At 47.1% G+C, this 22,678-nt stretch overlaps 1 protein-coding gene across 6 annotated transcripts in view; it reads right to left on the reverse strand.

Annotated features, from left to right (window-relative positions):
• The window catches only part of GRAMD1A (GRAM domain containing 1A), a 96,986-nt gene that overhangs the window by 18,570 nt on the left and 55,738 nt on the right, over positions 1-22,678 (reverse strand). For 4 of the 6 annotated variants that reach the window (XM_073570503.1, XM_073570505.1, XM_073570508.1 and 1 more), the window contains exons 2-12: positions 19,064-19,325; positions 18,007-18,027; positions 14,871-14,955; positions 14,663-14,766; positions 14,138-14,233; positions 13,275-13,355; positions 11,542-11,657; positions 10,864-10,999; positions 10,479-10,680; positions 8,044-8,199; positions 4,771-4,889 (exon numbers count right to left, since the gene is read on the reverse strand). In XM_073570503.1, coding sequence (XP_073426604.1) covers positions 4,771-4,889; positions 8,044-8,199; positions 10,479-10,680; positions 10,864-10,999; positions 11,542-11,657; positions 13,275-13,355; positions 14,138-14,233; positions 14,663-14,766; positions 14,871-14,955; positions 18,007-18,027; positions 19,064-19,325 — 1,378 coding nt within the window. Of the gene's footprint in view, positions 1-4,770; positions 4,890-8,043; positions 8,200-10,478; positions 10,681-10,863; positions 11,000-11,541; positions 11,658-13,274; positions 13,356-14,137; positions 14,234-14,662; positions 14,767-14,870; positions 14,956-18,006; positions 18,028-19,063; positions 19,326-19,966; positions 19,990-22,678 lie in introns of those variants that run through there. The other 2 variants (XM_073570509.1, XM_073570504.1) reach the window with 2 other exon arrangements.

The following is a 22,678-nucleotide window of genomic DNA, read 5'->3' on the forward strand; positions in this document are numbered from 1 at the left end:
CATCTGGTAAGAAATGTAGCACTTATATCAGCCGCAAAATGTGAGGAGTCTGAGGCAGCAGACAATGCTGGGAGCGCTGCAGAGGAAAGCGTGTCAGCAACCGAGGGGTTAACTGCAGTGCCCTCTGTGTGCAGCAATGAAGGGAGCTCAGCTCCTGTGAGTGATAAAGTAAGTGCCCCCTGTACTGACACTGTGTGAGACCCCGCTCGGTGCTTTGAGTCAGACCTCGCTCGGTAATGTGTGCGAGACCCCGCTCACTGGTGCTATTGAATGTATTTCTTGCAACAGATACAAATTTTATAATAGACTCTGAACTTTCCGTGTCAGTGAATGGAGAGCACACTGCAGTTATAATGGACTCTGAACTGTCAGTGGTAATGGACTCTGAACCCTCCATGTCAACGAATGAATGAAGACCACATTGTGCAACAATCAGTAGTGGATCTGGGCGTTTTTTCAGCACAAACAGGTGTCAGTGATCATGGGGCTGGGGAAAGCTCCAGCACTGATCCACCTGCAGCTGGGGAGAGCTCCAGCACTGATCCACCTGCAGCTGGGGAGAGGTCCAGCACTGATCCACCTGCGGCTGGGGAGAGGTCCAGCACTGATCCACCTGCGGCTGGGGAGAGGTCCAGCACTGATCCACCTGCGGCTGGGGAGAGGTCCAGCACTGATCCACCTGCGGCTGGGGAGAGGTCCAGCACTGATCCTTCTGCTGACCAACATCAGTTCAGGAGACTGTTCTCCAATGTTACAAGACTAAGTGAACCCTCCACCTCAGAAGAGGAATGCAGTCAGGATAAAGTACACAGGACCAGAGGAGAACATCCCATCCAGAATTTATATTGGAAAAGGTCTTCTGAAAGAGTTTATGAGGTTTAAGGCATCTGAGGTCTATGCTCTGATCCATGTCCCATCCAGCAGGATCTATGACATCAGCTTTAAGCTCCAGTGTGATCTGGATATGTTCTGGAACATCTATATTGACACTAGAGAGAAGGAGATCTGGGATCATCTCCATTGTATCCAGCTGTCTAAGCTGCAGGAAATAACGGCCACTGTCCCGTTCCAGTGTGAGGTGGTGGTGCTGACGGATCTGCAGCACTGGCTGAGCTGGCAGTGCATGGTGAGAAGTCATCCCAAGAAGATCTATGATGAGGAGCAAATATGGAATGGAGGATATTCTGTGAAAATCCAGCTTCTACAAGAGAATGGTGTAACCAGACATCTGCCGCACTCCTACCTGGGCTCAGAGAGGGGGATATGCTACTACCTCGGTCAGCCACGTCTGTGCCATAGATGTGGGGGCAGGCATCTCGCCATAAACTGCTCTCGCATCACATGCTCATTGTGTGGACAGTTCGGGCATACAAAGGACAAATGCACAGGAATCGTCAACTGTAACCTGTGCTCAGGACCAGGGCATACGTTTCGTGATTGCCCTCATGCAGAGCATAATAAATATAATGGCCAGATCTCCTTGGAAATTATGGAAAAAGAATCCATAAGAGGTGCAGATGTTGTCCAAGAAGCCGGCACTGATGAGGTGATAAGTTACAGTAACAGCGAGCCTGCTCCAGAGTCTGATATAATATCGATGGATGCCGCACTATTAGGACCACCAGCCACTGAAGAAACACCTAAAGTACCACCAGCCAGAGCTAAACCACCGTCAGCCAGTAAAGTAAGATCTAAGCAATGGTCAGCTACTAAACTAAGACCTAAAATACTAGTCACTAAGGTGTCCAGAAAATCTATCACCAAACCATCAGCCCAGTACGTCTGTAGAAGCAGACAAACTGTCCGCAGTGTCCAGCGTGGATGAGGAAGGTTTTGTGACCATAAACAGGAAAAAAGCCTTTGTGGATTCCTCCAGGAAAATTACAATGGTCCAGAAATCCTCTGAGCCTCCAGTGCTGGTGATAAGTCCAGGATGTTACAATGTACTGGGAGAAGAAGACAAAGAAGAAGAGGCACAAATGGAGCAAGGCTCTTCATACATCATAGAAAATGTCTCTGATGAGGTGGATCCTGACTCTCCTGTGTCCACGAAGAGATGGGGCACTGCAGGTGACAGCAGTGGAAGGAGGAAGAAGACTAGAAAGTCTAAGTGATCAGGATGCGGCTGAGAAAAAGCTCCATTAATATGAACAGTGTGAGCACTGGTAGCTGGCGGCAGGCGATCTACCAGCGATTGTCTGATGAGAGATCTGACGTCTTCTTCTTACAGGAGACGTTTCTGAAATGCAATGCCCATGTGTATGCAGCCAAGAGAGACTGGAGATTAGGTCCATCATTCTGGTCCTTCGGGCTGGAGAAGAATGACGGTGTGGGAATCCTCTTTAATACCATGGATGTCCAAGTGGACAGAGTCCTGGAGATCTGTCCGGGCTGCTGTCTGATGCTGGACTCCCTCCATTATAGAGCAATAAACATTTATGCTCCGCAGACTAGGAAAGAGCGGAGGGAACTGTTTGACCATATGAAGCCATATTGCTTTACCTGAGGATAGATCCAGCAGTCACAAGAAACTGATATGAGACGTTTCTTAATAATATAGTCCAGCAGGCCCACCTAGTAGACCCCTATGGTTCCCGCCATACCAGTAAGACGTATACCTACCATAAGGGTGGTAATGCCAGCAGAATCGATCGGGTGTATATAAAGAGAGAGGTGAGATGCTCTCAGTACAGGATCAGCCCTCTAGAGTTCTCTGACCATTGCATGGTGAGCGTGTCGCTGGATTTGGCCCAAGCTGTGGTCTGTGGAAAGGGGTACTGGAAGGTGAATAGCTCCGTGATCCAAGATCCACGGTTCAGAGAGGCCTTCACTGCCTTCTATAATGATCGTAGGACCACCCAATATATGTATGATGACACAGCTGAGTGGTGGGAGAGCATGAAAAGTGACATCAAGCAGCTTATTATACGAGCAGCCAGGAGACATAGTAATATGGATTATATGAGATACTCCGCCCCGAGACTGCAACTGAGCCGGCTACATAGCAGGATGAATGGTGGTGAGGAGGTGGATGGACGGAGCATCAGCCACATAAAGCAGCGAATGAGGGAGCTGCAGTCTCTCAAGGCGGAGGGACAGTTTGATAATTAGGGCGTCCATAACCCAGATCCTTTTATTGCCTGTAAAAACAGGGTCAGTAAGAAGCTCATCACTGGTTTGTTGGAGGAGAATGGGGTGGAGCAGTCAGAGCAGGAGAAAGTCCACAAGATCATTGCTGATTATTATAGAGATCTGTATAACGGGGCTCATATCGATAAGGAAGACATTAATAAGTAAGGTCGTCAGATGGAGTATCTTGTATGATGACGTCAAGCAGCTTAGTAGGAAGGAGCTGTATAGGAATGTCCTGTCATCTCACTTCAGTGTCCAGGTACAACTGAGGCTCGCTCCAAGTCTAGATGTAAAACAGGCTGCAAAAAATGTGCTAGATCCCAGAGTTCCCCCTCATATTAGAGACGTAGCGTGGCTGGCGCTCCATGGTAAAATGTACGCTAGAGATAATCTAAAGTGCTGGAATGTATCAGACAGATCCTGTCCCAGAGAAGAGTGCCCCCATATACTGGAGACGATGGACCATCTGCTGTTAGAGTGTCCCTTTAGTATGCAGGTATGGGAGTCTTTGTCCTTGTCGCTAAAGTTACCGCACCTGGTGGGACAGTCGTATGGTCAGCTGCTCTACGGAGACTTCCAGCCTGAGCTCAGGGCGTATAACAGTAGCTCTCTATATATAATAAATGTGGTGACCATCTACCATCTGTGGTGTGCGCGGTGCTGCCTGCTCATCAATAATGAAGTCCTGTCCTGTGATACTGTCAGGTATAAGATCCTAGAAAGTCTCAAGGCCGTATATAAGAAGGATATAAAGAGGAACCCAGGTAACGTGGCCTGGAGGAACATCCATGTATCGGGATTTGTCAATGATTGCTAATGCTATTGTTTAAGTGATGTAACAACACAATATTTATATCCTTTATTATTTATTGCTCTGAGACTTTAATGTAATATTTTTGTAACATATGGTTGTCAGTTTTTAAATAAAAAGATTATAGTAGTTATATTCTTGTACATAGGGGGCAGTATTCTAGTAGTTATATTCTTGTACATAGGGGGCAGTATTCTAGTAGTTATATTCTTGTACATAGGTGGCAGTATTCTAGTAGTTATATTCTTGTACATAGGTGGCAGTATTCTAGTAGTTATATTCTTGTACATAGGGGGCAGTATTCTAGTAGTTATATTCTTGTACATAGGGGGCAGTATTCTAGTAGTTATATTCTTGTACATAGGGGGCAGTATTCTAGTAGTTATATTCTTGTACATAGGGGCAGTATTATAGTAGTTATATTCTTGTAAATAGAGGCAGTATTATAGTAGTTATATTCTTGTAAATAGAGGCAGTATTATAGTAGTTATATTCTCGTATATAGAGGCAGTATTATAGTAGTTATATTCTTGTACATAGGGGCAGTATTATAGTAGTTATATTCTTGCCCATAGGGGCAGTATTATAGTAGTTATATTCTTGTACATAGGGGCAGTATTACAGTAGTTATATTCTTGTACATAGGGGTAGTATTATAGTAGTTATATTCTTGTATATAGAGGCAGTATTATAGTAGTTATATTCTTATATATAGAGGCAGTATTGTCATAGTAATTCTTGGAGATAGGGTGCAGTATTATCATAATTATATTATGTGAAGATAGAAGTATGTAGAATCAGTTTGTAGCATTACACTGTTATCTCACCTGTGTCTCCACAGCAGGAGCAGTTTTTGGCCCCAATGGATTATTGATGGGAATGGTGTAGTTGATAACTCGAGACTGTTTACCATTGCTATCAGGAGCCCAGGGGTTCACCACCACATCTGTAGGGAGCATATAAGAGGAGACGATCATTTGATAACCAGGTAAAAGTTATTTCATCTATATGGAATATTTACAGCATCCAGCATCATGGCATCACAAGATTGATCAGTAAATCCTCCAAGGAATGCATGGCATCATAGACCAAGTCCTACATACTCGAGATTGCTCACATATATGCCAAAAGCGATTACAGAAAATGATTACTAGGATGCAGAGTCTTCCATGATACAGGTCTCACGTGACTTGACGTTTCGCCAAGACATGCTTCATCTCCAGCTGAAGCAATTTTTACGCCCCAGATACTATAGACACAATTGAATTTGCTAAATGGTGTCAAAAATGCTCCTGAACAATAATATATACACTTCCAGCAACACAGAGAGAAATCATAAAAATATAATGCATTTGCAGCGCTCATTGGTTTGCAAAATTTCAAGTTGGACGATCCAAGACACCTCACGCTGCGGTCATAGTTTTCTTATTAGTGGTCACATCACCCTTTATGCGGATGATTTGGACAGGTAGCACTGCTCTTTTTTTAGCAGGAAAAATTGTTTGATGAAAGCATTTTTTTTTTTTCTTTGATTTCATTTCTAACTAATTTGCAATAGATCTCCCGTTACGATGGGTTCAGCGTCAAACAGAAATACCATAATTGAGATCCTGCTTTAAGATTACCCGGTATTTACAGATCATCTGTTTTATCTGTTTATTAAAGTATAGTGCATCATTGATCAGATTTAGTACAAGAAATGATCTTCTCTGGATTTATCCCTTCATTTTGAACACTTAAAATACTTTTTCTTTTTTAGCTGTATTCTTAGTGGCAGCAGACTTCAATCATGGTTTCTGTGTCCCCCAATGAAGCACCTGAGAACTTTAGGATTTTTGGTAGTCATTGTAAAATCTCCTTCTAGCATCCCTCATTGGGCGGACGCTACAACCTCACATTTCTTTTAGATGTATCATTAGTGCCAATCTCCAAGTGGCAGCAGACTTCACCCATGGTTTCTGTCTCTCTCCCGCCCCCAAATGAATCGTATGAGGAAAGAATTTACGGTGAGTACCAAAAATAAAAAAAAATAAAAAAAAAAAAAGTGGTTTTTTTTTTGGCACTCACCGTAAATTCTTTCCTCATATGATTCATGGGGGGGGGGGGGGGGGCGGGGGGAGACAAACCATGGGTGAAGTCTGCTGCCACTTGGAGATTGACACAAGTGATACATCTAAAAGAAATGTGAGGTTGTAGCATCCGCCCAATGAGGGATGCTAGAAGGAGATCTTACAAAGAGTACCAAAAATTCTAAAGTTCTCAGGTGCTTCATTGGGGGGACACAGAAACCATGATTGAAGTCTGCTGCCACTAAGAATACAGCTTTAAAAAGAAGGAAGATGTCATCTGCTCTCCATCAGAATACACCTATCCTACTGGGACCAAGCTACTCTGTTAGTGAAAAATTAGTAGGAGAAACAAAAGGAAAACAATATAATTGCAGGCCTGATCAGGCATTCAGGTGACGGCGTGCTGTCTTCTCCCCAACGAATGATGCACGAAAGAGATTTTACAAGGAGTACCAAAAATCTTCATTTCTCAGGTGATTCATTGGGGGACACGGAAACAATATGGAATTCTAAAGCAATCCCTGGGGTGTGGGGGAAATCAGAAAAGAGGGAGAGGTTAGTTCCTAAAGTAGGCAAAAATAAGTCTTTAAATCCGGCCTTCGTCAGCCTCCTATGTGACACAAGGCAAAACTAATTAACACAAAACAAAATACTTAATGTCGTGTGACCATTCGGAATGTATAACCTCTAAATATGAAACAACTACAAATCAAGTGTAAATATTAATAATTTTTTTAACAAAAAAATTGAAAATTTTTTAAAGACATGATAACAAAACACAAACAACAGAAATACGGAAGAATCAAGAGAGCCCAACTACTTATTTTGTAATCCATATGTCCATTATACTCAATTTATGCCACAATGCTGGTAAATCATGGAATTAACTGCGGTAAATGTCCAAATTTCATCAGAATTTCAATACAGTAAATAAGACCATAAATAATGAGTTAATACTGACGAGAGACCTTTGGTAAGGAGACCATATTAGGTCAAATAAGTCATTAAATAAATGTAATGCGTAAATAATACCTAGAAGCAAGAACCTGAGAAATGAGGAGTTTTGGTACTGCTTGTAAATTCTCCTTCATGTATCATTCTTTAGGGAGACAGCACGCCGTCACTTGATTGCCCCATCAGGCCTGCATCTATGTTGTTTTCCTCTCAGTTTGGTTGTTCTTTCCTTTTGTTGATATTCCTGTTGAGTTTGTGGGGGGGTTTTATCATGTCTTAAATTTTTTTTTTTTTTTTTATTTATCTATAAATATTTAAAGTTTATCTGTAGTCGTGTTTCATATTTATAGGTTATATATACTAAGGGAAACTGAGTAACTCACTGATGTATTAGGCGGAGAATGAGCCAACAGTGGGTTTTTTTTTTTCTTTTTTTAAGGTGTATTATTAGGGTCAGCCTCCAGGTGGCAGCAGACTTCATAGAATAATGAAGCACCCAAGAAATTACTGCAGCGCCAGGTTTATTAGATCAGTCAACTATGCACCCGAAAGGGTTAAAAGAGCATTGCTATTTCTAGGTCTTTCTATGACTTCTCTGTCTTGGAAGTGTAAATATTTTTTCGTTTGAGTATTTTTGATACAATAAGTATTGAATTTGCAACACTGTATCTATAGTAACTGGTGTCTATAAAGTGGACCTTCTGGTCCACGGTCAAACACACAAGAGAGGGGTCATTTCCGCCCAAAATGTTGCACCATGCGAGACCGGCAACATGTAAGACTCGGCATCCTAGTGGTTGTTTGCCGGCACCATTCCTGGCACAGTCAATGAAGAATGAGGTCCGTGCTGCCGTGAAGACCGCGATGTGTCTCTATAGAGACCAGTAGGATTTTGCCCGTTACCCTGAATTTAATGTATGACAACTTGAACGGAGCCCCCAATATGCCCAATGTTCCCATGCCGAAAAGGTGCCCAGTTTCTGGTTTGTGGCGTGCGGTTGGCACTTGCATAATTACAAGACCAAACACCTTTGTAGGAAAATCACATGTGGAGAACGTATAAAGGCCGCCGCCGACCTGTGAACTTTCTCAGCTCCATGAATTCACTCATAAAGCGGGTGTCGGAGGTCAGCGCCTGCTGTAGGCGATCGGCGCTGATGTGATACACCGCGTTGATGTGCAGGCGACCCGGCAGGTCGGAGGTCAGAGCGTCTTTACCGAGGCCGACAGCTTCTGAAATACAAGAGAAAGAGCCACCGGTTACAAGATGGACGACGCTCTGTGTACACATACTATACACCTACAGTTCCCCAGGGGTAATGCAACTACTAGTCCCAGAATACTCTGCAGAGCCCTGGGCTACAGATTGGTCCATCTGACCCCATCATCCTCACAGCTGGCGACCGGCACAGAACATGGCGACAGCACAACACCGGAGCCTGACAGGAGCGGAGAAGTACGGAGAGGTAGGGGTCTGCACTGCGGATCACTGATAATAGTGCATGCTAAGGACAGGTGGGCACCACAGGGGGCAGTATTGGAGGGTCACCATTACTAGTGGGCACCACATGGGGCAGAAATGGAGGGTCACCATTGCTAGGGGTATCACAGGGGGCAGTATTAGAGGGTCACCATTACTAGTGGACACCTCAGGGGGCAGTATTGGAGGGTCATCACTGCTAGTGGACACCACAGGGGGCAGAAATGGAGGGTCACCATTGCTAGGGGTATCACAGGGGGCAGTATTAGAGGGTCACCATTACTAGTGGACACCTCAGGGGGCAGTATTGGAGGGTCATCACTGCTAGTGGACACCACAGGGGGCAGAAATGGAGGGTCACCATTGCTAGGGGTATCACAGGGGGCAGTAGTAGAGGGTCACCATTACTAGTGGACACCTCAGGGGGCAGTATTGGAGGGTCATCACTGCTAGTGGACACCACAGGGGGCAGAAATGGAGGGTCACCATTGCTAGGGGTATCACAGGGGGCAGTAGTAGAGGGTCACCATTACTAGTGGACACCTCAGGGGGCAGTATTGGAGGGTCATCACTGCTAGTGGACACCACAGGGGGCAGAAATGGAGGGTCACCATTGCTAGGGGTATCACAGGGGGCAGTATTAGAGGGTCACCATTACTAGTGGACACCTCAGGGGGCAGTATTGGAGGGTCATCACTGCTAGTGGACACCACAGGGGGCAGAAATGGAGGGTCACCATTACTAGTGGACACCACATGGGGCAGAAATGGAAGGTCACCATTGCTAGTGGGCATCACAGGGGGCAGTATTAGAGGGTCACCATTACTAGTGGGCATCACAGGGGGCAGTATTAGAGGGACACCATTACTAGTGGACACCTCAGGGGGCAGAAATGGAGTATCACCATTGCTAGTAGGCATCATAGGGGGCAGTATTACAGGGTCACCATTACTAGTGGGCATCACAGGGGGCAGTATTAGAGGGTCACCATTACTAGTGGACACCTCAGGGGGCAGAAATGGAGTATCACCATTGCTAGTAGGCATCATAGGGGGCAGTATTACAGGGTCACCATTACTAGTGGGCATCACAGGGGGCAGTATTAGAGGGACACCATTACTAGTGGACACCTCAGGGGGCAGAAATGGAGTATCACCATTGCTAGTAGGCATCATAGGGGGCAGTATTACAGGGTCACCATTACTAGTGGGCATCACGGGGGCAGTATTAGAGGGTCACCATTACTAGTGGACACCTCAGGGGGCAGAAATGGAGTATCACCATTGCTAGTGGGCATCACAGGGGGGCAGTATTAGAGGGTCACCATTACTAGTGGACACCACAGGGGGCAGAAATTGAGTGTCACCATTGCTAGTGGGCATCACAGGGGGCAGTATTAGAGGGTCACCATTGCTAGAGGACACCACAGGGGGCAGAATTGGAGGGTTCACTGGCATCATCCCCAGAAGATAAGAACACAATTTACTACAACAGCACAAAAAAAGGATTTTTACTGTCTGAGCAGTAAGATGACAGAGCTCCCTGCCAGGTGGAACTGTCATAGTAATATTATTTGGTATGTATCGTGATGTTGGAGGCTGAGAGTCCTGTCCTCAGAGCGGCAGACTTTCCTGAATCCCTGGTCCCGTCCCTACTGGCTGTGACACCATAACAATGATTGGCACCATGAGCCGCAGTCATCTTCTCCAATTGGCCTTGTTATCCAGCACCAGATGCTCAACATGAAAGCAATTAGTCTGTAATACCGGTGCGCTCCGCGCTTCCACCACGCCACCTCCAGGTGTGCGCCCGTCTCCCTGCACCACGCCATACCAGGCCGTTATTCAGACTGATACGGTGCGTTGAGGTGCGAGATGCCACGCCGTCTGTACTGCGCCACCATCAGGGCACCATAGAGCTTCTACTCATTGGGGAGGAAGCAGCACATTGCCAAGTGCAGCTCTGGATGTGAGTAGAGGACAGGTCCATTATTACACCCCCCCCCCACACACACATCAGACCCCATTCTCACCCTCGTCCTGGGTGGAGCTCGGCGTGGAGTTGTTACTCAGGTCCGTGGGAAGTTCTCCAGGAAGAAGGTCCAGAGCGGGCAGAGAGTCCAGCAGCCCTGATCCGGCCATCTCTGAAAGCGGGGTCACAGTCTGACTGGAGGAAGCATCCAACTGCGAGTCCGAGAGGACGTCTGACTGTTGTCCGGGCATGTCTTCTACTGGCTGAAAGAGACCATGATATAGGGGCTGTTACCCAGCTTTTCTGGGAGCCTGAATGGCAGATATAGAGGGGTGCTGAACGAACTGCTGCAGAAGTAGTAACTAACCCCTCTACAAAATGCCCAAATCTGTCCTTGCCCAGGTGTTATGCCGCCCCTGGAGTACTCACAGACTGGAGGGTCTTACCGGAAGCAAACCGTCCACACTGCTGGCAAGGGAGGTGAACGAGTCGGTGGCCGGCAGCCTGGGACTGGTGCTCAGCTTGTCACTGCGGGAAGATGCGTCACTCAAGTCAGGACCCTCGGGAAACTCCTCACTGACCCTAAATCACAGCAAAGGAAGGATGAAGAAAACACAAAGAAGAAGAAAAAAGAAAAAAAAAAAAAAAGGATGAAGCAGCAACAAGGAGAGCAGAGAATGTAAGAAGAGGCCTCCTGAGCCCTCTGCTGTCTGACAGGAAAATAGCAGCTTTCCATCCATTTCTGCAGTATCGGTCTGGGCCAAACAATTCTTGTTCTCACCATTTTTAACATCTACTTTCAATGAATGGTAACAACCTAACACCTCTAACAGCTGAGGGTTTGTTACAAGTGTATCCAGTTTCGACAATGTCCTAAACACTCTGAGGTCCTGACTGACACATTGTAACAAACTATCAGGAGAGAATTGTGCTGATAGAAAATATATTATTTTAATTGTACCAACCCCCTAACCCAAGGAAGATACTAAAATATATATTGGAAGCCCCCGTTAATTTTTATTGCCATTAGGTGCCCAGCAGAAGCTCTACTTGCTTGATCCATATTGCTTCCTTGCAATATCCCATGTACACCGGAGAAGGCAGCGAGCGGCGGCCGCACTCACCCCAGGCCATTGAGCAGCTCCCGCGGACATACGTAGTCATCGTCCTCGCTGGTCAGGCCGAGCTCGGTGCCATAGCACTGGTGGACCGTGTGCCACAACTCCTGAGGGGACAGAGTCTGCCAGGAAAGAAGACCGCAACAGTCAGACGCACAAATCACTTCCACTAGTCTTAGGTGGCTGATAACAGGGAACAACAGCATTCACCAAAGTAACAGAATATGGGGGCAGCCTCCCTTTAAATGCTTATCTCCGCCATGGAGGGTTCCCCTTCTATAGCTCTAATCAGAGGAAAGTGACAGGGTCCAGAGGAGGAGGGGAGAGGTCACTTTAAAGGGACATGGACTCCTAGAAATCTTTCTAATGCAATTATCTTATCAGAAGAGGCCAAAGTCCCTTTATCCTCCCTGTTCTTTGGAAGGGAGATCAGTCTGGGTGGCAGGGAACTCACATCTGGGGTGCAGATCTTAGCCATGCAGATTGGCCAATACATGCTCCCCAATGCCCCCGAGTGTCAGAGGAGGAAATGCATTTACTCAATCTCCAAAAAAAAAAAAAAAAACACAGTCAGCATGCTGTTCTTATTGGTGCAAATGCTTGCATTGAATATGTGCACTAGAGGCAGACATGTGAGAAAAGGGGGTCCCCTGTGCCAGAAGCTCCTCCTGCTTCAATATGTACTTCTAAAGGCAGGAGAGGTGCAGGCAGGAAAGAAAGAGCGCCGGCAGGCAGGCAGGAAGGAAGGAGCGCCGGCAGGCAGGCAGGAAGGAAGGAGCGCCGGCAGGCAGGCAGGAAAGAAAGAGCGCCGGCAGGCAGGCAGGAAAGAAAGAGCGCCGGCAGGCAGGCAGGAAAGAAAGAGCGCCGGCAGGCAGGCAGGAAAGAAAGAGCGCCGGCAGGCAGGCAGGACGGCGCACAGGAAGAAGGAGTGCACACAAGAAGGGCATAGGCAGGAGGGAGCTCCTCCCCCTACCCTGACACTCAAAGTGCTCACAGAGATCTCACAGGTCTATAGGGGGTCGGGCTCCTCGCGAAGGGTTGGCACCACATCTGGTAGACCTGGAAAGGACCTAGGCTGGGGAGTGCTTGGAAATTATATTAATGGAGGTTTTCGAAGTCCACAAAACTACTGACCCCTGATTAAAAAACAAAACACAACCTGTGCTTTACTCACCCTCCCCTGGTTCTGATTGTTCACCACTGCTCCCAGTGTCTCTTATTGTCTGACACTAATCAGCGAGCTCAGTGTGATGGCACCAGCTGCTCAAAGCTACTGAGCTGACTGATTGGCTGCCGTGCTATTAACGTCACATCAGCGCTGCAAACAATCGGACACCAAGGGTATAGTTTCCACCGAGGGAAAGTGAACAAAGGATGAAAACAGAAAACCCCACGACTCCAAGAACATGCAATACATGATTAGTCGAGAGCCTACACAAGCTGATGGCAGACAGATGTAGCAGAGCCGAGTGTGTGGACCAGTTAGGGCTTCGTGAATTTAGCACATATACCAGGGAAAGTTCAGCCGTCCATCAGAGGTGGATTATGTGAGTGCACTAACTGGGTAAATGGTTTAATCAAAGCCCTGGTCCATATGTCTGGGGGGTCCTATAGACCTCCAGTATAACAGCTGCACAGAATATGGCAGTATACACCCAGCCTATACATCACAGTTCTTTGGGCAATGCCCGATATACACCATCCGCCCCTTTCCATCTCCCAGACTCGCATCTTCTTACCTTATCTAAAAGGGCGTTTTGCCAGAGGCGGAATATCAGCAGGAAAGAGCGGTCTCTGGCTCCGAAGGAGGTGAAGAAGTGCTAGAAGGAGAGATACAACGAAAGTGGATACAAACAGGAAACAAACAGACTTGTATCTAATTTCTACAGTTTGTCCAGATGGGACAGAGCTGAATTTGGCATCACATGCGCTTGTGATTTGCATAGGACTGCAGATAAATCTTCAACGGTTTCCCTGGATGATAAATCTGGCTCTGCTACAGTCTTACATTTACAGCGCGGTGTCTCCTGTACGATGGCAGAACTTACAGAAGACTCCACAGCTTCACAAGTGGCAGGAAGAAACTGAAGACTTATTACTACAGATAAAGCTTCTCCTCATCATTACACTGAGGCTGAAGGTCAAGTAACTCCGTGATAAGGGAAATCAATGGTGTCACTGCACCGATAACGCTACAGAATAACCTCGCGTAAGCAGGATGGCGGCCAATAGCTATGCCCAATTGTAGGATGGCATCAACTCATCCTGAATGCCCATTATGGACAAACCCTTTAATTAACTGCAGATTTCTTATTAAATTCAGGTACATCCTGTATTACACTCCAGAGCTGCACTCACTATTCTGCTGGTGCACGCCCTCTTTACGTACATTAGATTACTGATCCTGAGTTACATCCTGTATTACACTCCAGAGCTGCACTCACTATTCTGCTGGTGCAGCCACTGTGTACATACATTACATTACTGATCCTGAGCTACCTCCTGTATTATACTCCAGAGCTGCACTCACAGAATACATTACAGTACTGATCCTGAGTTATATCCTGTATTATACCCCAGAGCAGCACTCACTATTTCTCACCTTCTCTGTTTCAGTGCAGACCTGGATGGCGTTGGGAATCACTTTTGCCGTCTTCTCCTTCTTAATGCAGCGAATGTCTTTGAGCTGGATCGTGATCTTATCAGCGGAAGAGGAAACCATGAACATCTTGCATCTGGTATCTAAGCCATCATCACTCATTTATCGGCTCCTATCTATAGTATTATGATTATGTTTTTCCTCTGAGATCAGAAAAGTATTTAAATATTAAAATAAAAAAAATTTTTATTATTTGTGACCAGAGTGTGAGGTACTGTGCTTCACCACCGGGGGGAGCTGTCACACTGCAGTGAATGGCGGATTCTCCCCTCTCCCCATATAGATATTTAGTGACACCTTTTCTAGGTATGAACACTTGAGATGTTAATGACTTCTGTAGAAGTACCCACCACCAGCTCTGTTCACAGCTGATGTGTTAACACATTGCTTGGAATTTCCTATGTAAATTCTCAGTGTGGTGTTAAACGCTCCCCATAAAGGAGTCAAACTCTCATTTGCATCACTCACCGTGGTTTCCCAGCGGAATATGTTGCTATGGAAACAGATCCAGTTCTCTGATAAGTAGAGTCTTCCCTGAAGGAGTATATCTCTCTGCAAAGCACATGAGTAATCTGATGGGGGGGGGGGGGGGGGGAGGAGAGAAGAGGGGCGCACAGTCAAACTGGGGGGGGGAAATGTATGAGCACTGCACAGATAATCCTAATGTCACACTCACCCACAATGAGTCTCTCCGAATCAGGCAGTTTCTTAAAGATCTTGCGGAAATCTTCATTGCGTTGCTTATAATTGGGGCTCAGCATCTGGAAGAAACACCCCAGGGTGAGAAATGGCAAAAAACAGATAAACCTTGCAGCAAAGTAAGAATTCAGACCATTGTCACTTGGGATATCTTTTATTTTGCCCATAGATGTGGATATTCCCTGAACCGGATCAGTCTCCTTCGCCATCTGGCAGCTGACAATAGAATTTGTTCAAACTTCCCAAGTAAAACCACTAATCTCGTACTGCAGAGTTCTTCTCTTTTCCTGCTACACAGGACAGAAAGCTTTTCCCACTGACAACTCTAGACTCATACGGTCTCCTTCCTCCTCTGAAACCTGACAGTATAATTCCTTCTTAAATCCTCCATAAAGAACTCTCTTTTGCTATGCTGCAGAGGCTCAGCTCTTTTCTTGACCAAAAGACCCCTGGACTGAACATCTGCTATCCCCCCCCTCTGGCACCCGACATAATAATCCCTTCTTATTTCCCCTGTAGAAGAACTCTTCTCTACTATACTGCATAGCTATGCTCCTTTCATTACAAGCAGGATAGTCTCCGATTTTTAGCAGCTGCTCTAGGGGGTGGGCTGTGGATCAAATCAGTCTCCTTCACCTTCTGGCAGCTGTCATTATAAACCCTCCTTACATTCCCTATAGAAGCATTCTGATCTTCTTTACTATACTGTTGAGGCTCTGCTCCTTTCCTGTCATGCAGGACAGAAAACGTTTCCCACTGATAGCCCTGAGGATGGACTCTGAACTTCAGTCTCCTTCCATCTCTGGAATCTAACACTATAATCCCTTTTAATTTCCCCCTACAATAACGTTTTCTTTCCTATACAGCAGAGGTTCTGCTCCTTTCTTGACAAGAAGACCTCTGGACTGAAACCTTGTTCTTCCCCCTCTGGTATCTGAAATTATAAGGGCGAGTGCACACAGTGCAGATTCAGCTGCGGATTTTTCCACGTGGATTTGCAGGTAAAACCGCAGGTAAAGTGACCTGTGGTTTATCTGCAGATTTGCCTACGGTTTTCCCCTGCGGTTTGACACCTGGACAATGGAACAGGTGTCAAGCCGCTGTGGAATCCGCAGAAAGAATTGACATGCTGCGGATTTAAAACCGCAGCAAATCCGTGCGGAGAATTCCGCAGTATGTGCAATGCGGTTTTGTAGTCCCATTGTTTTGCATTGTACTGCACAATGCCTGCGGAACTGCTGCGGATCCGCAAAGGCAAAACTGCTGCGGACCCGCAGCAGAATCCGCAACGTGTGCACAGCTTTGCTCCTTTCCTGACAAGCAGGACAGTTTCCTATGTCTAGCAGCTGCTCTAGGGGCGCTGGGTTAAATCAATCTCCCCCCCCCCCTCCCCTTGGCAGCTGCCACGATTATTTCTTCTTGCTTTCCCTGTAAAAGAACTCTTCTTTGCTAACCTGCAGAGATATAAATAATATTTATTTTTATATAGCGCTAACATATTCCGCAGCGCTTTACAATTTGCACACATTATCATCACTGTCCCCGATGGGGCTCACAATCTAAATTCCCTTCAGTATGTCTTTGGAATATGGGAGGAAACCGGAGTACCCGGTTGAAACCCACGCAAACATGGGGAGAACATACAAACTCCTTGCAGATGTTGTCCTTGGTGGGAATCGAACCCAGGACTCCAGCGCTGCAAGGCTATCCACTGAGCCACCGTGCTGCCCCAGGAGATATGCTCCTTTCCTATTTTTAGTAGCTGTCCTAAGGGTGGGCTCTGGACGAATTCAGTCTCCTCCCCCTTTGCTGCCAAGGCTGAGCTTCCAGGCCTAAAACGTTTCTCATTGGCTGTTTTTGGGATTGAATCAATCTCCTACCCCCTCTGGCAGCTGACACTTCCCCTGTTATCTAATATATGGTTAAGCTCTGCTCTTTCTGTAAGGGGGTGAAACACCGAAGGAGCCGAGGGGGAGTTGCCTTCCTAGCCCCGTGCCCGAAACCATCGAGCAGGGCATTAGGTTCCCAAGGGGATGCTTTAGGGGACTATACTAGAACCAGAAACCCTGCAGAGCACAGGGCGGGAGAAAAGTGCGGGCTTTTCTCAGAGCAGCGCAGGGACGGGAGCAGAGAGGATGCTGACACAGGAGAGCAGAGGAGACAGGTGTAGCGACTGAACACTGAGGGACCGCAGACACAGGCGGTGAGCACTGAGCACGAGATGGGGTACGAGAAGCCTGTCACTGCACCGCTTGGAGGTCTGGTCGCTCCCCTCCTGTTAGAGACTTTGTCACACCGACAGACCGCGCGCCCTGACAAGACGCTCCCCTGCAGTGAGACCCTGCCTTACCCTGAGACGCTTCCCTGCGACCAAGGAACATACCGCAACGTGACACTGACCTGCCAAGAGAGTCTGTCCCAGGCAGAGCCCCTGACCCTGGTGAGGGAACGCCGCTTCCGCAGCAGAGGAAGAACCTTGCATACAGGAGGATACCGCCATCCGCATACCCCTTGAGCCCTCACGTTAACCCCCCATACGCCAGTTGGACTATACCCAGAACCCCAGAGACAGACAACATCAAGCACCCTTGGTGCCTGGGTGCCTACGTGGGAGAAGAGTGATCTCTACAGGCAAGATCTCCAGGAACTGATAAGGTTCTTCCCCATAAGAGAATAACTGTCTGTTGTTTTGCACTGCGGTTATTTCTTCAGTCTCTGATATTACCTGTTACAGCATTTACTCTTATATTATATGCTCACCAGATATTCTCCCTGTAAATAAACCTCCCCTTTTACTGTTGGTCTGCCTGCTCCGTGGTGAAATATATCTCTCCTGCACCTTATTACATTTCCATAAAAGCCTGGCCAAAAAGCTACTGGTTGCTATAAAGGTGGTTATAGCGACGGAGCATGTGTGACCACCAGCATACAGCTCATCCAGTGGACGTGCACATTGTTATACACTCTGAACACCAGGTAGCGCCACACTATGTAAGTAAATGTCAGAATACTGCAGGTGAGTGGTGACTGTATGAACGGTAGATATAATGGTGGGCATAACATATTAGGTAGCTATATATCGGGGGAGCCAGTGAAGAGTTGCAGATACTTACACTGTAGAAGCTCTGGATCTTCTAGGAGAAAAAAGAAAACATGCAGTCACTAGAAGATAGAGTACGGTCTGAGACAGATACGTGCTTCATACAGTTGGCGGCAGGGGAGCACAGAGAAACGATCACAGCCATATTGCAGCCAGTCTCCTGCCATCTACCTTACAAATCTTTGTCAAGTTTTAGAGATGAGCAAATTTCACCCGTAACTAATCAAGTTCATGAATTTCCCACAAATTTTGGATTCAGTCGAATGCAACATTTTTTTGGGATTCAATTCGCAGACTGGTGGCCACCCGTCCTTACGTCACCTCCGCAGAGTCTAGGTCCTCCGCGCAAGTCTTCGATTCTTCCAAAACTAAGAATTGCCCACACGTGAGGGGGTGATGCATGGGCTTACAACCCCTGGGACTACTCATCCCGAGAATGGGGGCTCAATCGTGTGCACATCATTCTTATAAGAGCGCAGCGATTCACTATGTCTGGTGGTCCCATTAAGAATGATTGGAGCTGACGTGTGGATGACCAACCTCCAATTCTCAAGATTTGTGAGGGGTTCCAGTAGCACCGCCCCCAGCGAAAGCGAGTTATTTCCAAACTTGAGAATACCCTAAGTGAAGCAACTGTCAAAGACAGCGGAAGGACCAAACTTTCCAGAACTCTGAGCGTCCTGTCAACACTTGAACCTAAAGATGTTTTTTTCAAAACCTCACCCATGGATTGGGATCCTGAAAATATGGCTTCGCTTAGGGCTCCTATAAGTCTTTGTGGTTACTTTGTTACCGATTTTGGACAGGAGAAATCGCAACAAATTATGTAATAATAACACAGGCAGATTCTGATACAATCTATTTCTCCACTTTTAGGTTCAAAATCCCGAGAAATAATTCACAGGGACTTGGGTCAAAATTAGGAACTATCCCCCCAAATGGGACCAGTTGGAAGGTCCAGTTTATTCTAACTCCCCGGTATCAGCCATTTTAGCAATAGAGTATGTTACAGAAGGATAAGTGACAGGGAGGGCATCAGGATGAAATTTATGAATCTTTTTTCTACCCACCTTGCTGTTCCATATGGACGCCCTCCCGCTGAGTTGCGGGGGCAGCGGTGTTCCCGGCTGGGAGTTGGGCAGCTGGGCATTGCTCTGGATGGCGGTGGGCACTGCTCCTGGAGGTGGCGACGTGGGGGTCTGGGCACTGGGCGTCCTCTCAAAGGAGTTTTCTGATCCTTTCTCCACCATATTCTCCGCCTCGATACCCGACAAACGTTTCCGCGTTGCGGGGGAGTTGCTGGGCGTGCTGCGAGGGGTGATGCTGCCAGAGCTGATGAAAGACACACGAAAAGATTGTTAGAAAGGAGACCAGATACAGGAGGTCTTACACTCCAGTCACATCCGGAGCTGCAATCACTGTTCTGCTGACAGCTCATCTAATCTACACTACAGAGCGTAACTTAGAAAATATGCTTTTCGGCTCTGGATGTGATTGGAGCAAGATACAATTAACAGTGTCCCAGCCTCTGTGGCCGCACAGTGCCCATCTAAGAGGTGCAGCACCCGGCCTCATCTGCTCAGGGGGCGCAAATAGTAGAGACCCAACACCAACCCCTCGTTATGCCATCTCCATATCTCAGGATGTTATCTGCTTTATCTATTTACAGCGTGGTGCTGAGTAGAAGATGAGAGCTCATTTCCTTGTGGGTTGAGGGGTTTTGTTTGTGTGAAGTCATCACTGAGTAAATAACGTAATTTGCATTAATTTCAGGATGGGTGGTGGGAGCACAACTGGGTGGTGGGGGGCCTGCAGGTCACAAATTAGCAACTGTGAAGTCAGACTTCACAGCTACATCTGAGGTTCACAGGGGGCAGCCATAGCAGATGCAGTCGGGCCCGGGTGCCAGAGGGGCAAAAAGGTCTCGATACCACATAAGACATCAGGCAATATAGAATTAATCTTCAGCTCACCTGATCCAGCCTGCCCAGTCCTCCTTTCCATGATCTCGGTGCACGGAATAAATCCATCCCCATCTGGGAGAAAATTCTTAGTGAAAAATACTTTTGTAGTTCCAGCACACGATATAGAAAAATTAAAAAAGCCTTCATTTAGTCCATCCTTAAAAATTACAATACCATGTAATAAAAGCATGTGTAGGCTACGACTATTATGACTGTTGTGTTTGAAACTGTTCAACTGTAAAGCGCTGCGGAATATGTTGGCGCTATATAAATAAAGATTATTATTATTATTAAGGCTTTTTTTAATTTTTCTACATCGTGTGCTGGAACTACAAAAGTATTTTTCACACATAAGACATCAGTATAAGGGACAGGCAGCAGATTACACATACGGGCCCAGAATCTCCATGTTACACTTTTAACCTCACCCCTATAATAACCATGTCGCAGTGTATCCTGCCCTCTCCCCTCCGTGTCGCAGTGTATCCTGCCCTCTCCCCTCCGTGTCGCAGTGTATCCTGCCCTCTCCCCTCCGTGTCGCAGTGTATCCTGCCCTCTCCCCTCCGTGTCGCAGTGTATCCTGCCCTCTCCCCTCCGTGTCGCAGTGTATCCTGCCCTCTCCCCTCCGTGTCGCAGTGTATCCTGCCCTCTCCCCATCGCATCTCCATGTTGCAGTGTATTCTGCCCTCTCCCCCTCACATCTCCGTGTCGCAGTGTATCCTGCCCTCTCCCCTCCGAGTCGCAGTGTATCCTGCCCTCTCCCCATCGCATCTCCATGTTGCAGTGTATTCTGCCCTCTCCCCCTCACATCTCCGTGTCGCAGTGTATCCTGCCCTCTCCCCTCCATGTTGCAGTGTATCCTGCCCTCTCCCCTCCATGTTGCAGTGTATCCTGCCCTCTCCCCCTCACATCTCCATGTTGCAGTGTATCCTGCCCTCTCCCCCTCACATCTCCATGTTGCAGTGTATCCTGCCCTCTCCCCCTCACATCTCCATGTTGCAGTGTATCCTGCCCTCTCCCCCTCACATCTCCATGTTGCAGTGTATCCTGCCCTCTCCCCCTCACATCTCCATGTTGCAGTGTATCCTGCCCTCTCCCCCTCACATCTCCATGTTGCAGTGTATCCTGCCCTCTCCCCCTCACATCTCCATGTTGCAGTGTATCCTGCCCTCTCCCCCTCACATCTCCATGTTGCAGTGTATCCTGCCCTCGCCCCCTCACATCTCCATGTTGCAGTGTATCCTGCCTTCGCCCCTCCATGTTGCGGCATATCCTGCCCTCTCATCTCCGTGTTGCAGTGTATCCTGCCCTCTCATCTTCATTTTGCTGTGTATCCCACCCTCCTTGCTGCAGGCAACACTTCCATTATTCCTACAATTCCAGCCACTGATGATAACTAATCATGGCGACCTTGTTACTCTCACATCCGGGGCTGTTGATCTTCAGCTATGAAGAAAGATAAAGACTTGGAGGGTTTGCACTTTTGTGTACACATCCCCCCCAGGAACAATGGCTGCCTGTTTACAGAATCGCCTGTCATGCCAACTTCAAAAACAAATTGGCACATTAAAGAGCGGAGCGGGTGCCAACAGCGGCCCTGCTTGTGGGGAATGTTTGGTTTATAACAAAAGACTGCCATAGGGTGAAGAGAAGGAAGGAAGCCAGCCAAGATCACGCAGCAAACAGGAACACTTCATCCACTGCGGCTGCCTCAACACAAGCCTTCAAAAGGGAACTCCGCCTAATACACCCTCCAATATATCATACTGAGGGGCTTTACTGCAAGCCCTCAGAGGAAACTGTGCCCAACATACCCTTGGATAGATCATACATCATGGGGTCAATGAAAAGAGAAACTCCACCTAATATACTCTCAGATATATGTGGGGGTCAGTGCAAGGGGAACTCTACCTAATATACCCTCAGATTTATGTGGAGGTCAGTGCAAGGGGGAACGCCACCTAATATACCCTCAGATTTATGTGGAGGTCAGTGCAAGGGGGAACGCCACCTAATATACCCTCAGATTTATGTGGAGGTCAGTGCAAGGGGGAACGCCACCTAATATACCCTCAGATTTATGTGGTATCAGTGCAAGGGGGAACGCCACCTAATAAAGATAGCACGCTTACTAACAAAAATACAGAATAGGTGGATGCTAGAGCCCTAAAAACAGGTGCAGAAATTAAAAGTGAAACTTACACAATCCTAGTTGTGCAGCCCCCTCCGCCTGCCCCTATGGAGGCCACTTTTTTTTCAGATGCTACAAGCTATTATCCCTGCATACAAGGCTAGAGCAGGTGTCCGGAGCAGCTGGCAGCCCCCCATCCCCTCCTCTCCATGGCTTTCTCTGCTCATAGACAGATGCTGCAAGTGAACAGGGTGACAGATGTCATCTGGAGTCAAGCAATGCTGCACAGTGCTGCCCCCAGTGCCGGCAGCAGAGCAATGCACGGAAGTCCTCAGCTTGTCAGCCATCATTGCATGCAGCCCTGTGGCAATTACAAACTTTATCACTTTGTCATGAAAAGTTCTGAAAGTTTCTAATATACTTTGTGCTTCAATTTTCTCACCATAGTCAAGATCTCCCCTTGCTTCTTGAGAATGCAAAAACCTGTACAGACCGAAGCGCTCAGACGTCGTTTTGTTTTGCAAACCAGGGACCTGTGTTCTTTAGAAAATGTGAATGGGACAGTCCGCCATCTTTTGCTGAATTTTTGC

The sequence above is a fragment of the Dendrobates tinctorius genome, unplaced genomic scaffold, assembly GCF_039654945.1.
Source record: "Dendrobates tinctorius isolate UK_male_01 unplaced genomic scaffold, ASM3965494v1 ptg000028l, whole genome shotgun sequence".
Taxonomy (NCBI): domain Eukaryota; kingdom Metazoa; phylum Chordata; class Amphibia; order Anura; family Dendrobatidae; genus Dendrobates; species Dendrobates tinctorius.